The sequence below is a fragment of the Chaetodon trifascialis genome, chromosome 1, assembly GCF_039877785.1.
Source record: "Chaetodon trifascialis isolate fChaTrf1 chromosome 1, fChaTrf1.hap1, whole genome shotgun sequence".
Classification (NCBI taxonomy): Eukaryota; Metazoa; Chordata; class Actinopteri; order Chaetodontiformes; family Chaetodontidae; genus Chaetodon; species Chaetodon trifascialis.
In genome coordinates this window covers 1,762,460-1,779,610 of record NC_092056.1, presented here as the reverse complement: position 1 = coordinate 1,779,610, position 17,151 = coordinate 1,762,460, and the positions used below count along the sequence as shown (strand labels likewise).

The 17,151-nt window shown below is 47.1% G+C and overlaps 1 protein-coding gene across 1 annotated transcript in view; it reads left to right on the top strand.

Annotated features, from left to right (window-relative positions):
* Positions 1 to 17,151, top strand: part of LOC139350189 (multiple epidermal growth factor-like domains protein 11) — a 75,164-nt gene that overhangs the window by 32,634 nt on the left and 25,379 nt on the right. Inside the window, exons 5-9 of the mRNA XM_070991440.1 lie at positions 8,880 to 9,126; positions 9,959 to 10,079; positions 10,905 to 11,041; positions 14,131 to 14,343; positions 14,444 to 14,618. Coding sequence (XP_070847541.1) covers positions 8,880 to 9,126; positions 9,959 to 10,079; positions 10,905 to 11,041; positions 14,131 to 14,343; positions 14,444 to 14,618 — 893 coding nt within the window. The remainder of the gene's footprint in view (positions 1 to 8,879; positions 9,127 to 9,958; positions 10,080 to 10,904; positions 11,042 to 14,130; positions 14,344 to 14,443; positions 14,619 to 17,151) is intronic.

Sequence of the window (17,151 nt, the reverse complement as noted above, 5' to 3'; positions counted from 1 at the left end):
AGTTTAGTGGCTCCGGGTTCACGGAGGACGGGGCCCTCTGTCTGCCTGCAGTCAGCTGCATGTGGCGCCCTGCTTCCTGTGTGTCTTCAGGCTTGTGTGTGTGTCTTTGGATGTTTGGATGTGTGTTTGTGTAGGTGTTGTTTTTCTCTGAGCTAAAAACTTAAACAATAACTGTCTTAATGAAACGTGTAAATAACGGCTTTATTAATGCTTCCCCTGGTTCTTCCTCCTCTGGTGCAGCACAAGTTGCTGACGTTACGTTTCCAAGAAGTTCCCAATCTGATGTTTAAATAAAAAATCCCTTTTACCAGCTTCAATAAAAATATAGTGTTTTCAAGAATAATGCAATAATAAATACTTTCCACTTCCTAATAGGCAATCAGGTCTGCAGTGCTAAATGTTAGCACGTTGTTAATAAAGAGTTTTTGCAGCAGTCCATCTGCTCTGCAGCTGTAAGTCTTCATTAGTTTTGTTCTGGATGCTGCTGCACTTTTTTAGGACTGTCTGCTCCAAGTGATGTTTAAATTGGATCACACTTTTTATCAGAGCGATAAGGAAACGTTTCGAATGATCTTCAAAACGTTCACTGCGTATCGATTTTGCTTTTCCTGCTTCGGACGCAGCGATCACACTCGTGGATGGATGTTGAGGAAATGATGCGAAGTCGTCTGAACGTCCTCTAAACTGCCTCCGCCCGCCTCTCAGCGCTTCTTTAAATCTGAGTCACATGATAAAACAGCTGTAATCTTAATAAATGCCCCCCGCCCCCCGCAGCAGCTGGTCCCTGTTTGCCCCCCACACAGGCCTGTCCATGGATATCTGCTTGGACACTGGACCCACCCCTTCCCGTTTCCCTCTCCTCTCCCCGTGCACCCCCCTCGTTTGTCCAGGTGGACACCGAGAAACCCAAATAAAACCACCGACTCGAGTCAAACCGGAGAGCACAGGATGTGATCAGCAGGCCAGAGCCGAGACAAACGAGGGGGGGGCTGCTCCATAGATCAACACATGGCCCAGTGGCAGTCAGAGCGCTGCTGTTTTCGGCCACTCAGCACAATCCCTCTGCCTCGCTTATTGGCAGGGTGTTCCCCCACTTCCTGTCTGACCGGCTGCTCGTCCATCACCGTCTCGCGGTGCACATGCATCCTCTTTACGGGGGAGCTGCTCTCTCATCCTCCTGGGCTGAAGTCACCTGTCTCAGACTGTGATTGTCTCCTGAATCTTGGTGTTTCTGCGGTGACTTCTGGCGGGAGGCCGTCTGTGCGATTCGGACTTTGATTCCTCCGGTAAACACCCAAACTTTCTCATATGAAATGTTCTCTGGTGGGTCTTTGGAAGTCAACAATCGATGCCGTCCTCTGAGCGTTGTGGTTTTACTTGTCCACCAGTTCAATTCTGATTCAATCAGCTGGAAAATGAAGCACAGTCAGGAGTCCCACAAAAGCAGCTAATTCAATTGCAGATGCTTCTTCTGCTCTCGTGAATGGACGCTTTTGAATGCAGGGCTTGATTTTTTTCTTTCACGTAACCTTGTGGTCCACCCTGTGACTGCATTGACTGCTGGACACGAGCAGGTTTGATTAGATGGAAACTTCTCATCATGCAGATGTCAGTGTGCAGGAGTGGGAAGAGCGGTTTTCAATATTAATTTAACGCTGGAGAGGGTTCGGATTTTCTCGCACTGGCTAGAAACTGCATCCAGTTTGGCTCCACTGGACCACTGTGTTTGTGCAGCGCAGCACTGGCTGCACTGGTCTGCATGCACACATGTTTGAAACAGTGTAAATGTGAAGCAGGATGCTGCTGAGAGCCGTCCTGAGGAGCATTTGCTGGATAAATCAGAGTTTGGGGAAACGGATCTGTGCGCACTGAGAGCAGCACAGCCCAGAGATGCATATTGAAATGTTTCTGCTCAGGCCACAGAGCACTTGTGAAAACAAAACAACTCAAGCAACTGACTTGCGCCTGATAGTGACTAATGAAGGATTATTACATTTGCATAACTTTTGCCTGTGTCATGAAAAAGCAACGCAGCGAAACCCTGAAGGTTCCTCTTTTTTTACGAATGGCTGGAAAGACAAGAGAAAACAGCATTTAAAGTAGGTGCAGCAGACGATTTAATGACGACATCAATCAGCCATGCGCGGCGCGTGTGCAGACGTTACCTGAAGCACTTCACAGGCCTCTGGAATACCATTTAATACCAGCCAAACAATGGCCAAGCAGGTGCGTAATCACATCATGGACTTCAAATTAGAACTTTTTTTGGGGGGGGGTGTATTTTCTCTAATAGACAAAGCTGTTGTAGTGTGGTCAGCACTTAATATCTGCATAACTTTATGCTGAATGGAAAAAGAAGCAGCAGTGTGAACCAGCATCACAGCAGCTTTTCCTCTTTAATACACTGAATTAAAAAAGGGGCTGCGCCTCCTTCAGATATGCACAGTAACATGTAATGGAGTTATATGGAGAATGATGAAGGTGTGCTCATCATCAGAGAGGTCTGAATGCACTTTAACAGCAAAGTGATGAGCTGCTGCTTTGTATCTGAAAACAAGCTTCTCTAGATGCAGAGCACCTCGAAAGTGTCTCCCTGTGTGCATGTAGCTGAGTTTCTGATGGGCTTTTATAGGTGAACATGTGCAGGACAAAGACCGCAGACAGGGGACATGTCTCCTTTAAAACAGAGCGTTGATAAGAGGAAAGATGGAAACACAAAGCGATGCTCGAGCTCGAGAGGTCATCTCCTCTACGAACACTGAGCTCGCTCCAGATCTGCTGGATGGTCGTTTCCAGATCATTTGTTCTTGAAACGCTCGGTGTAACCTCAGAGCTCAGCAGACGTTCGGCCTGTTTGTCCGTCCTCCATCTGTCCCCACGTGTGTGCAGGACATGAGGTCATTTAGCTTTATGTCTAATGTCAGTCTCTTGTCCACATGTCCAAATCTTTGGTCCCGAACTGAACTGTGGAGACGATCTGCTCTGGTTAAAATACTTTAAGAGCAGCATAAACCAATTCAACTCATCAGCGAGTGCAAAGCTGCGTTCGGTCCTCCTGTCTGTAACTCTGAAATCTGTCTTCGAAGTCTTCTCTGTCCTCCTCGGGCTCTCCCACCAGGTGGACGGATCCTGATCAGAGGCCTGAACCACCTCAGTTTTCTCTTTTCAGCTGTGGCTCTGCTCCGGGTGTCTGATCCCGCTTCATGATGAGGATCCACCTGAAACATGGCGTGCCGTGCAAACGCACCACCAGGCAAAGGTGTGCTTAGCTAATCTGAATCCGTGCGTCGTTCTGGAGGGGCGTTACAAACCGCGTGGTTTCATTTAGAGGACTTGTCGACTTATTTCTGGCTAAGCTTCAGACGAGGAGATCGATGGCGCTCTCGCGTCTGTCTGGAGGCAGCAGAGGAGCAGGCCGATGAACAAACCTCTCCTCTCCCTCTAATTGCACAAATTGTCGTCTTGGTGTATTTGTGAACTTCAGAGAGTCGGCCTGGTCGCTACCTGCTTCCAGCCTTATTGCTGCTGCATGTCTGGCAGTTAAAGTCATCAGACTATGTCTTTTACAGCAATTTGCACTGGAAATACAGACGGCGGTACGCTCACGTCCGCCTTAATGCACATCATGTTGATGCGCAGGATGCCAGCAGACAGGCTGAGCTGGATATGAGTCATGATGCGTCCTCTTGTTTTCTGTGTTTTTGACTCATTATAGAATCCTTCAGCTTGTGCAACAGGGACCATTTTAGCGTCCTCTGAACGTAAAACTCTGGACTTCCTCCCGTCGGACTCCATTATAGCATTTGATTGCTTTATTTTTTGAAGTTTTTAATCGCCTCCCTTCAGTTGTCTCTCCTCCTCTGGTGCTCTTGTTGCCTCTGATGTTGGACGCAGGTCAGTTGATGCAGATAGAAAGTCAGGTTTCACACATTAGAGCTCTGTCAGAGGAGAAATAAAGAACCTCGTGGTGATAGAAGTTCTTGTTCTGCGTGGGAGGGATGTCTGTGGATCTTCCAATTAGCTGCTGCATTAAAAAAGAAGTTTTAACCATCAATATTTCAGCGTGTTCTGTGTGTGTGAGCGTGCAGAGTAAAGGCAGTAATGAACTTTATATTTGGAAGCTGCTCTAACAGCCGTCCTGTCGTGAGTTGAGCCGGTTGTCATTTATTACGTTTCTGCTTTAAAAATACATTAAATGATTCTCCATCAGTATCAGTGAGTCAACATTCAGCTGCTCCTGCTGGAAGTGCTCCTCAGGACTGCCTTGTACAAACATTTAGCTGCACTTCAAACATGTAGTAAAATCAACCCCACATTAAATTTCTTTTGAATTTAGCTTTCAATACCATACTGAACCGCCTGCTGAACCTGCCAAGCTGTCTTCAAGGTTTGAAAACCTGGAGTTTCACTGTCACTTTCAGGGTTTTACGCTGACAGTGATGCAGACTGCACAGCTGCAGCCACCTGCTGTAAGTGCAGACTGACAGAAGGTGAGATTAAGATAAGATAAAACTTCATTGATGCCACGCTGGGGAAGCTCAGTTGTTACAGACAGCAAGAATAAAAAAGAGACATAGAAAAAGAATAAAAGGAAACAATAAAAATCAACTGCATTTATGTACATTATATAAAAAGAGTATAAAAATGAAAATTCAGATTCTCGATGGAAACATTTTGAATTGCACCTGTCAGATATGAATATAAAACACAGAGTTTAAATGTGGTATTACGTTGGTCGTGGTTCAAAATGCCTTCACGTCTCTCCCTTGCTTTTATTTTGAAGGACTCTCGCTATTAAACCCTGCGTCTTACATTTTAAAGCTGCGTTAAGTGACTTCTGGCCACTAGGGGGCAGGACGCCAGGTTTCACCTCCACACCCAGCAGAAGCAGTCAAACGACCTGAAGCTCGGAAACTCTTAACTCGAACATTTCAGACATGATCTGTGGTCATAATGTTCATTTCTTCCTTAAATGGAGGCACTGGCACTTAAGTGTTTTTAAGGAGGATTTGTCCTTTAAATCATTTACATGCTTTTCAGTTTTTCATTCGTCCAAAGTTTTATTCAGTTTTCTGTTCTTAAAGGAATACTTTGACATTTCACATCATGTCAGTTTGTGTAAGAGTGAAGCTGATGATTAGCTTAGCTTAGCTTAGCTTAGCTTAGCTTAGCTTAGCTCAGTGTAAAGACGGGGAAAAAAGACAGCATGTTCATTAGTGAGCTGTGGACGTGTCCCCTCCACCTCTCGTCCTTACACTAAGCTAATCGTCTCCTGGCGCTAGCTTCACGCTTAATGCAGACTCTTAATATATGAGGGTGGTACAGATCTTCTCATCTAACGCTCGGTGTGAAAGCAAATAAGCGTATTCCCCCAAATTTCTGACGATTCCTTCAATCAAGACCTGGCGTGTCTGCAGGAGAGCAGGTGGAGCCAGGTTCACTTTGTAATCCAGGTGAAAGAAAGGAGTCAAACCTCCTGAGAAAGCTCCGATTTTATTATTGGCAAAGCGTGACCACATCACAGACGAGCCTAAAAATATTCCTTAAAGAGTTAGCCCTTGCCAGAGTATATCATGCAGCGCTTAATTTAGTGCAGAAAGTTCTGCTTAGTGCCAGCGAGCTACTCTTGATCAAAGTCATTAGTCACTTGATTTGGACTCTGTGCTGCTGAATAATTGAGGCTGTGAGAGGATAAAGGATTTGACTATGCTGGCTCACTAGTTAAGAGAAATAAAGAGAACTGCCCTCTTTGAGGAGCAGAGAGATGGAGGGAGGGCAGGAGGAGCGGAGAGATGCATGGAAAACAGAAGGAGGCGAGGAGAGGAAATTAGAGAACGATTGGAAAGGAGGGAGTGTGAGTTATGCTTTGTCTGCTCAGAGCTCTGTCAACCACGGCACTGATCAAACATTTAACACTTTAATATCTGCAAAGCCACCACCCACGTTTGGAGAGCAAGCTCCCCCAGCGTGGACTCCTCGGCCTCGCTTCGCCGCAGTTTTCGGGTTTTTCCTCCTCGCTTCGGGCCATTCATCCACAGCTCTTGGCACTCAGACTCTGGGTACTTTACTTCCCTTGTGGGGAGTGCGTTTCACCCCGTGAGCATATATCAAAAAGATAATAGTGCTTTGATTTATGTTATCTGATGTAATATACAATAAAACGGTCCGTCTTTTGCACTTGTTTTCATTTAAAGTCTGCGGCTCCTGATTTATACCAGCTATTCATCTGCTCACAGACCTGTGATGTATTTTCTGAATACAGATGCTGAGGATCCACCCGTCTGTGCATAAAAAGGAAGGAGACACGTCGAGGAAAGCTTCGCTTATCCAGAATGTTCCACCCACGTGGTGAGCGGAGAGAAAAACAGATGGAAATAACTGCGCCGCTGATATGTAGATTTCATTTCTGTAAATAAGGGTCCATTAGAAGAGAACCCCCTCATCCATCGCCTCGCCGTCCTTCCGCTTTATTCAGCAGAATGCAGCTGCTGAGAGAATTAAAATGCTAAATGCTGAATTTTCTGCTGCTTCAGCCTGATGGTGCTCGTGTGGAGGAAGCTGCATCCATCACGCTCCATGACGCCGCAGCAGGCTGACGGTCGTGGCGTTTGTTGTGAGCTGTTATCATGTCACATCAGGATAAATGTGGAGCAGTATGTCGGCGTTAATGCGCACCTGGGAGTCGGACGCTCTCAGGTGCGTCCTGCCCGAAGGCCTCGCCGTGTCAGGGTTGAAGCTTGAGAGATGTGCTGACCAATCACTGCATGACGTGGGTGTGAGCGTCACATCGCCGGTCTCAGAGAGTCGAAACTGGAAGCTGTGGTTTGAGCGTACTGATGCCTTTGGAGTGGGACGAATGGCAGTACCTGTAGTACTGAAGTACCCAGTTCACCTGGGATACTTCACCTGGATGCACCACCTGAACCCAGCTGAAGCATCTGGTCCAGCAGTGACAGCTCGGTTCACTTCAACCTTGCGCTGAAGCTGCTGTAACACGATCGGTTTGGTCTTTTCTGGCCTTCAAGTCACGTTGGAAATATAATCCTACAGCACATTTGAAGAAGCCAGCAAAGTGGATACGTCTGGGAAACTGGAAATGTGGGAATTTTATATTAAAACTCTTCTTATTTTAGGTCAAACGTATGAAACGGAATAATTAATTACTTTTCTCAGGGGCTAATATAGTGTAGTAATTGCTGTAAAAAGAGTCAAATCTGTTTTTTTTTTTACCCCCACCAGCAGCCAAACATCAGCGGCTGATTTCTGCTGCAGACTGTGATTTCTCTCCTCCAAAGCATCAGATTAACTGAAACATTGAAGCTCCTCCTGAAGCCTGTTTCTGTGCTTTGTGTATGAGGGTTTACATTTTAAAATCACTCTATAAATACAGCTGACTTGGCTTGCCTGCACTGAGGTTTCTGTCAGTGTGAGCAGATCTCAGACCAGCTGGGCCGGTAAACACCGTGTGCCGTGTGGAGTTAACGTTTGGTCTTTATGGAAGTTCACATCCGAACTTTTCAGCCGTCGCCTCTCGTTGACATTTCAGGCCGACAGCGTGCAGAGTTATCACATCTGTTCCCTTCAGGGAGGCGTTCAAGGTGCCTCAGCGTAGGTGAAACTGCTGTAAAATTAATTTATTTCTGCCAGTATTCATAATGACTGGGACCTACTATATATTCTCTTGTGACAGCAAAGGATATCTGTACGCTGGACTGTTGTCTAATGTGTTCGTCCGCAGCCGTTAAAGAGAAACAGCTCAAAAAACTGAAATATTCTGGTGAACAAATGAGCCAAAACTGGAATAGCTGTTAATTATTGATGCGTTAAGGTTTATCTACAAAGCCTGGAAAAGTGGGCGAGATGGGCTGTGTAATTAAAGAGCATTCAGATTTTCCCAGTTTAGCTCAGCTCACCTTTATTTCTGTAGCGTCTGTCATGCTAACGTGCAGCTTGGAGCGACGACGAGACGAAAGAATCACAATAAAATGTTAAAAATAAATAAAGTCAGAATAAAACAAACACAACAGATAAAAAGTGTAAACAGTGATTAAGACTTAAAACTAAAGCAGCACATGAGGACACTGTGGAGCCTTCAGTGACATCTAGTGGTGAGGCTGCAGACTGCAAGCGACCATAAAACTCAGCGTTTGGTTTGTCCTTTCAGGGCTGCTGTAGAAACATGCCGGATTCTGTGGAGGAGTCAAATTTAAGAACACTGCCATTGGCTTAGCCCGGCATTTTTACCGACCACTAACCAATCATTGCTCCTCATGCCCAATGCTGTATGAGCACTAGCCAATCAGAGGCAGGGTAGGCCACTCCACCTGCAGGTAATACAGCTGGTTAACAGGTGATCGTACGCTAATGAAGACGTCACGATGGGCCTCTGGATCTTCTTCTGTGGTCTCTGTCGGTGGTTCGTTGGTTGTTTGGTGTCGGTGATGATCTGAAGTTTGAACTGAGCTTTGTTATTGTTTATATTCATGACGTCATAGGAAACAGTTCATTCTTTCATTCTTTCACTGTTCTTTTATTGTTTGTTTCCTTTAACAGCAACAACTTACAAGACTTTTCCTCTGAAGACCAAACAGCTCCTCTCCTCCTCCTCCTCTTCTTCTTCTTTTGTTACTTCAACTTTTCACTTCTTTTCTTCTCCTCTCCTCTCTTGTGTCGTCTTCTCTTCTCTTCTCTTCTCTTCTCTTCTCTTCTCTTCTCTTCTCTTCAGTCACTTTCCATTCATCTTCATTCTTGATGTTTATCAGTCTTCTTTAAGTCACCCGTTGGTCTGAGGCCTCGTGACTCCTGCACATGTTGTCGAGCTCAGTTGTGAACCACGTGTTGACCCTAACCCTGACCCTCGTGGCCCCCTCTCCGTCCAGGCTGCGAGAGTGACTTCTGGGGGCCCCACTGCAGTAACCGATGCCAGTGCCGGAACGGGGCCAAATGCAACCCCATCACCGGGGCCTGCGTCTGCACCGACGGCTACCAGGGCTGGCGCTGCGAGGAGCCCTGTGACGCCGGCCTCTACGGCAAGGACTGCCTGCTGGAGTGCCAGTGCCTCAACGGCGCCACCTGCCACCATCAGACCGGCGAGTGCCTCTGCGCGCCCGGATACACCGGAGCCTTGTGAGTTCAGCTCCAAACCTTTTCATGGCAAACATTTCCAAAACCAAAGCAGCGAGGTTGAACTCCAGCCTCTTCATGTAATTATAAGATTAACAAACAAATTCAACATTAGCAGCTTTTATTAAAGATATAATAGTTTCATTTCTGTTCAACGCAAAGTTTCAAATGTGTTAGGTTTTTTGTTTTCTGTTCCAGTTTGGGCCCTGCAATCGGCTGGCGACCGGTTCAGGGTGTACCCCGCCTCTCGCCCATTGTAGCTGGGATAGGCTCCAGCCCCCCGCAACCCCGAAAGGGATAGGCGGTATAGATAATGGATGGATGCATGTTCCAGTTTGAAGAACAACAAATCTTCTGAAATGTGTTGTGTTGTCAGAGCTCTCGTAGAATCAGTGAAATGACACAGTGGAGCCTGAAAGCTGAAAACACTCAGAGCCAAAAACAAGCGTCTCTGTGGACGCTGCGTCAAATCAAAGTGGACGTTCATTTCAAACTGAAGCTGAAATGGACGAAATATTTTAGGCTGTGTGTTTCATTTGCATGACACCTGCTGCCCTGAGTTTGGTCTCAGGCTACAAACAGGCTTCCTGCCTCCCTGCTGGAGGTTGTTATCAGACTGAAGACTCAGGGTGAAAAGTTACATTTTCCTGAAAAGACACAAGAATTGAACATCGGGGAAAAATAATGTAGCGAAGCACAGAAGTGTAAAAAAAATTAATTCATGCTGCTTTTATATGGAAAGCATCTTTCTCTTCATTGGGAACTGAAACATTCATCGTTCATTTCACATCGTGTCTGAACACAAACGTCCGTCTCTTCTGTCCTTTCCCTCCAGCTGCGAGGAGCCTTGTCCTCCAGGGAAACACGGCGCTCTGTGTGAGCAGCGCTGTCCCTGTCAGAACGGAGGAACCTGCCATCACGTGACCGGAGAGTGCTCGTGTCCCGCCGGCTGGGTGGTACGACAGCAACACCTGAGGCCGCTGCGTTTGGGTTTGAAGCTGAGTTTGAGGTCACAGCTTTTTTAGGTCAAGGAGATGCGTTTGTAGGCTGGAAAAGCCTCATCGATGGCAGCGTTTACATCAGGAAGCAGAGGCAGTTCAGTGACGCGCTGCAGCCGTAAAAACACATTTCTATCCTTAAATTTAACAAACAGAAAGAGTTCAGGATGAGCGTCGAACCTTGATGTGACCAAGGTGTCAAAGCTGCCTCCCTCTTCTTCATCATTTGGATATTTTAGACTCTTTCAGGTAAACGTCCTGCACAGCTGATTGTATTAAGACAACAAGAAACACTGAAAACGAGACGTTCAGTTTGAAAGAGTTTTCCAGAAAGTCATCCTCCTCACACGAAGGTATTGATCGGCTGTCAAAGCGTTCGGAATGACAGCGGCTGCAGAGTGCTGCTGTCGGTCTGATCGGACTCACGCTGCCTGAAAAACCCTCCAAATCTCAGCGATGCTGCTTTAACATCAGATGTCTTTCTCTGCTTTAAAAGTTACTGAAAGAACTCAACTCAGCAGCAAAATCAGGGGTTTGTGTCACAGCCAGCGTGCTCAGATCATGACAAATGATTCATTATTTGGGATAAAACATATTTATTTTAGCGTTTTTACCTTTAGCAGCATAAAAAGTGATTCATATTTTATCATATTTCAGCATTTTGAAGACACTGTGACTCAGTTTCATCCATGTATTGAGCGTGCGGTCACACACGTTGACACCTGAAAGGCCTCGTGTTTGACGTGCACGTGAAGGTGACGGTCATGTGATCTTCCTCTTCAGGGTCCCGTCTGTGCTCAGCCGTGTCCGTTCGGATCATTCGGCATCAACTGCTCGCAGGAGTGCACGTGTCGTAACGGAGGCCTGTGCGACCACATCAGCGGTCAGTGCCAGTGCACCGCCGGATACATCGGAGAGAGGTACGGCGCCAAAGCACGACCGCGAGAGCGTGCGGAGCGTTAAGATTAAGATTAAGATATACCTTTATTAGTCCCACAGTGGGGAAATTTCAGACCGCACGCCTCGGGGAAACGAGCTGCATGCAGATTGAGCAGGGAGGAAGATGATGTCATGAAGGCCATCCAGCTGCTGCCAGCGTCAGCGTGAGAGAGAGTTTATGTTTATATATGAGTCACTGAGTTATCAGTATGGATCATTTTAAGGGATTTGCATTGAAATTAATGCCTCTGGTCGTCAGTACACAGTGCTGCGTTTCATCAGTGATGTCCATCAGGTATTCATGTGATTAGACAGATAAATATTTAATATAATACATTATCATCACCTTTTCAACACACAGTGTTTGACTTCAAAGGATAAAAAATCCAAATCTGAGTGAATATTAAACCATAAAGAACGTCTCAAGTTCTGCTCGTTCAGTCTGATATTTTAAAACTTGGCTGACGAGCGAACGTTAAAGCGCCTCTGCAGATCGTTAGCTTGCGTGTCAACGCGGCTAACGGTGCGACCTCACAGTGGTTGTGTGTTGCTCCCTCGCTCCGCCTCGTGGTGAGGGAGGTGTGGGTGGAGCCCAGCGCTCCTCCACCTCTCGGTGTTTTTCAGAGTCAAATCAGATCGCTCCATGTTTCATTTCATTCCACCTCACCAGTACCTCAAGTACTGCCTTTTGAGGTACTTATACTTCACATTTTCAGTTACTTTGTACTACTCCACTTTTTTCAGTTTTTTCAATTTCAGAGACAAATGTTTGACCTTTTCATCCACTTTTTAAAGCCTCTGTGAGCTTTTCTCTGAACATTCAGATTGTAAACAAACACAGAAAACAAAATGAAACAAACAAACAATCATGGCGTCTTATTGTAGATTAAACTGGCCAGCAGTAAATACATCCATCATTGTAATGAATCGAACGCTCGTAAACGAGTTGCTGACAGACTTCAAACAGACGAGTCGGTGCTGTTGACTTCCCTCTTTTTTGGCCTCCTTTCAGCCAAAGTGGGAGATTTTAACGAAGAGCCGTCTTCTCCTTCATTTCCTCCATCATCTCTGACACTGTCGATTAGTCTAAGAAGACTTTCTCCACTCCGCCTCCCTCCGGTCAGCTCCGTCTCTCTCCTCCTTCCTCTCCTCCTCCATCGTTCCTCCCAATTGAGCCAAATTACCTCCATTCATTTAGGCCTCAGACAGGTGAATTAGCCAACATGGAATAATTCCTGGACCGACTTCTCCTCCGCCCGTCCGCGTCCTAATGGAATTAGCCGAGATAAGAGTCCCGAGGAAGTCGGCGTGATTTAAACGTGACACAAAACAGAAATCCTCACTGAGCCATTTTAATTGAGTGATTTGTCTATTTCTTAATGGTTTCAACCGGCGGACGTGTTGAGAATGATGCAGAGACGTCAGCCTGACTCCGGCTTTAACTTCACTTAAACGGATTTCCGCTCACTTCGCTGCTCGTTAGAGAGACGTCTCAGGGTCACGTGACGCCTGTTGACCTGACGGAGGCGGAGGTGTGATGGTGGAGATCTGCGAGCGCGGCTCAGGGTTTATTGTCAGTGTGCAGACGAGAATCGTTCACTGCTGTCTGGATCGTAGACGAGAGTTTAAAGGGTCGTTCTGCACATTGAGCAGATCCAGGTCTGTCTTTCAATTGTTAGCATGTTAGCCGCTCTGTGTCAGTCAGCAGGTTTGAACTGGTCTACATACGGCCGTCTAAACGTAGCATTTCTTTTCTTTCTGTTTCATTTTGCTTTATTCTCTTTAAATACAGATTTGAGGTACTTGTACTTTACTTGAGTTTTTCCACCTTATGCTTCCACTCAACTACGCTTCAGAAGCAAATTTAAAAATATTGCACTTTTTACATGTTTCGTTAGATTTCAGATTATAGTTTCTCATCCCCTTCCTGTCCAGTGAAAAGCTCGTATCTCCAGATGTGCTGATGTTGAATGTTTGTGCTGAACTAAAGGATGAAGAGTTCCTCCATGTCTTCTTCAGCTCAGTAAACTCTTTAAAAAGCCTCTTGGATCAGCTGAAAAAGCTTCGTCACAAAGCTTAAAACAGCCTGTTTTTCTGAGCTCGTCCACTTTTTGGAGATACGTGGTTCTCACAGGACGCCGCGCTGCAGACAGATGATGAATCTGAAGCATTGATGAAGATTAAAGCAGCAACAGGATATAAACGAGTTCAATGAGCTCCAGCTGAAACATCTACAGCATTAAGCAGATATGAACACATTACTGCAACATGTGTACTTTTACTTTAAGTACTTTAAGCACCTTTTGCAGATTATTAAATACTTTTACTTAAGTAAGCTGAAACTGAAAGGTAAGGTTTGCATCCTTAGTGCCTCTTTCTGAATGGGCTGCTTTGAGTGACCCTTTCCCGTCATTCATCCATTCACACATCACTGCATCACCGTGAGTAATCAGGCTTCGTTAGAGGACGACCTGCTCCACCAGCTAAACCTCAGCAGCCATTATTACTCCAAAGAATAATTTCTCAATCAGCGACTTTTCCTCAGCTGAAACCTCGAAATGAGGCAGAACGAATTGCAGAGGATGTTGATGAGAGGAGCTCTGAAATGATGAAAGTCTGAAGATCATGTTTAAACAACAACCACACCTCAGAGGTCCTCATGTCAGACCACATCAACCTGAACATGTTCTCAGAGTGGAGTGAAAGCTGGTCAGAAAACTGTTGGAGAATAATTCATTACAGCAGGAAGAAACTCACAGGAACCTTCAGGAGGTCTCCTGGCTGTAACCTTCAGGAGGTCTCCTGGCTGTAACCTTCAGGAGGTCTCCTGGCTGTAACCTTCAGGAGGTCTCCTGGCTGTAACCTTCAGGAGGTCTCCTGGCGGTTCCTGTGAGTTTCGGGGCTGCAGCAGTGGACGTAGGAACACAGGTTTAAAGCACCTTACCTGGAGTTTTCCTGTGTTTCTCCGCTGGTGCATTTCTGAGGGACGACCTCGCTCGATCACATTTAGACAAACGGGTCTTCCTCAAGCTTCACGCCTCTTCTCCTTCATTCTTCTCATTCTACCCAGATGCCAGGACGAATGCCCGGTGGGCACCTACGGGCCGCAGTGTGCCCACAAGTGTGACTGCCAGAACGGGGCCAAGTGCTACCACATCAACGGGGCCTGCCTGTGCAACGAGGGCTTCAAGGGCCCCAGCTGCCAGGACCGCTTCTGTCCCACGGGCCTCTACGGACTCATCTGTGACAAATACTGTCCCTGCAAGGCTGCGAACACTCTCAGGTGCAGTGTGACAGGAGGCGGCTGTGCTTGAATCAGCCTCTTCTGCTATTTGTGCACTTCACTCTGTAGACTGACCGACTGCTCTCTCTCACCCTCTCAGCTGCCACCCTCTGTCAGGTGAGTGCACCTGTGCGGCAGGATGGGCGGGGCTTTACTGTAACGAGACCTGTCCGGCGGGTTACTATGGCGAGGGCTGCAGAGAGCTGTGCGCCTGCGCCAACGGGGCCGACTGCGACGGCGTCACCGGAGCCTGCATGTGCGCTCCAGGTTACATCGTAAGTACAAAGACACACCTGCTCTGAGGTGAGTCCAGGACGAGCTTCACACCTGGTGGTGAAGAGGGCACTCAGTGCAGAGCATGGAGTGTGCTTCAGCAGCTGGCTGACATCACTGAGTGTTTTTAAGAAGAGATAAGTTGCTTATCATGTCGTTGTCGTGTAGATCTGATCAGTTCCACTGATTCAAAATGTCAGTTTCAAAGCGAAAATGACGACAAAAGAATCCACAAACACCGACGTGACGGAGAGACGACTCGGGACCGAAGCAGCTGTTGATCACTCAGGTGAAAGCTTTTCTGCTTTGCTGAACGATCCCGATCGCCGCGCTGATTCAGATCATCGGCGGCGTGAGGTTTCCTTTGAACGCTGCACGTTCTCTCTCTGTGCAGCGTTCATGAAAACAATGAGTTTCTATAGAAGACGTTTCCCCTTTGACTGAAGGCTGCTGACAGCGTGTCCTCCAGATCGTCCACGTGATTAATCTTCTCTACTGATACGAGCAGACGTACAGACTCCGCCTCCACCTCCGCCAACGCCGACTGCATCCTGCAAACAGACCCAACCTTTTCTCCACTTTCCTTCTAAGAGAGGCGCGAGGCGGCGCAGAGCAGGAAGCCTTCTGCAATGAATCAGCACAGGAGATAACGTCCAGCTCCAAAGTCTAAGGCCGCTGTGAAGCAGCTGCAGGTGTTTAGCTAATGTAGCCGGAAGCTTCAGTAACTATAAAACAAAGTGCTTCATAAATCTTTTCTAGTCCCCAGCACATTAATGTTCAAACAGAGAAATGCGCTGTTCTGTCTCCACCTCGATCCTCCGTCTCTTAATAAACGGTGAAGCTGATGTGTGTGTTTGTGTGGAACAGTTACCCTGAAACACGCCTGAACTCGAGCGTCCACAGCTTCAGCGTCTTTGTCCTCAGATGAACACGCTGGTTCTTCCAGCCAGCATGTGGAGACGGTGCGTGCGGCTGCAGGTGCAGAACATCCATCAGCTGCAGGCGGAGTCGTGGAGTTACGTGGTTTCTGATGAAAGGCCGCTGCAGGTGCACGCCGTGATGTAGGTCAACATGTATGGAGCGTGGATGTCAGGGCGGCGGCGCGTCCGTCAGCAGTAATGAGAGCAGCTGAGAGTCGACTCAACGCTCAGCGGCCACGAGGATCCACTTTTAACGATGAAGAGCGTGAAGAAGAGAGTTTCTCTGCTGAGCCGCCGAGAGCGGCCAACGCGAACACACAGCAGCTGAACGTTTTCCTCCGACAGCACACACGTTCATTTTTTTAGCATCTCCGTTCTGATTAAACTCTGTTTGCTTTTGGTTTACGTCGAATTTGCTTTGATTTACTAAACAGAGATTAACAACAGATCATTTAAATCTGTTTACTCCTTTTTACTGTTTTACTGTGTGTGTGCGTGTGTGCGTGTGTGCGTGTATGTGTCGTTCTGTCTGTCTGTGTGTGTGTGTATCTGTGTCTGTGTCACTGTATATACTGTATGTGTGCTGTGTGTGTGTGCGTGTATGTGTGTATCTGTCGTTCTGTCTGTGTGTGTTTGTGTGTGTGTGTGTGTGTCCCTATGTGACTATTTGTGTCTGTGTGTATATATGTGTGCGTGTGTGTGTATATGTATGTGTGTGTCTGTGTCAGTGTATATACTGTATGTGTATCTGTGTGCGTGTATGTGTGTCTTTGTGTGTGTGTTTATATATACACCTGAGACGCCTTGCAGCACAGAGATGACAGACTTTGAAAGCTGGACGAGAACTTTGTGGATTTTTGGGCCGAGCGTGTAAACGAGCGTCGTTTGGTTTATAGCAGCTGCGTTCAGAGACATGTTGCTCTCAGCGGACTGTTATTGATTTAAAGTGAATTTATGCTCCGCTGGTAACTCGCCGTTTGGTACTCTGTGTGTCACTGCGTGGACAGGAAGGCAGCCTTAAACCGGATTTATATGTGCTGCTGTCCCCACTCTGGACGGACGGGTCGATACCTGTAAACTTGTGCGTCTCTGGGCCGCGGCTGGACGCCTGCACACCGACGCTGATCCGTCACACGATGAGGAGGAGGAGCGGTTGCTTTCACTGAGGAGGAGCTGTGTCTGTATCTGTGAGCCTCCTGCTCGTTATGAGCGGGACACTTCCTGAAGACGTCCCTGTTTAAAGGAGCGTCCACAGGAAACAACCTGGAGGGGGGGCTGGCACAGAGTGACCTCCTCTGCTCCTCCAGCAGTGTCACTCTGGACCGTCGTCCAGAGTGACACTTAACTCGGACAGCGTCCTCCTCTCTGACCCCGCCTCCAGGCAGGAGCAGGACATCCACAGACGGACAGACGGTTTAATGTGGTGAGAGACACTGAACGCGGACGTAAAGACAGCTGTGGCGGTCGGATGACAGTTTGGAAAGAAGGTCGTTAACTGTGAATTAAAGGTTCAAATTCAGACACTGAAGCACGTTCATGGAGGAACGACGTCGTCATCGTCAGCAGCAGCTGATGTGAATAAAGTTCAGCCTGAACACAGCTGGTCCCAGTGACC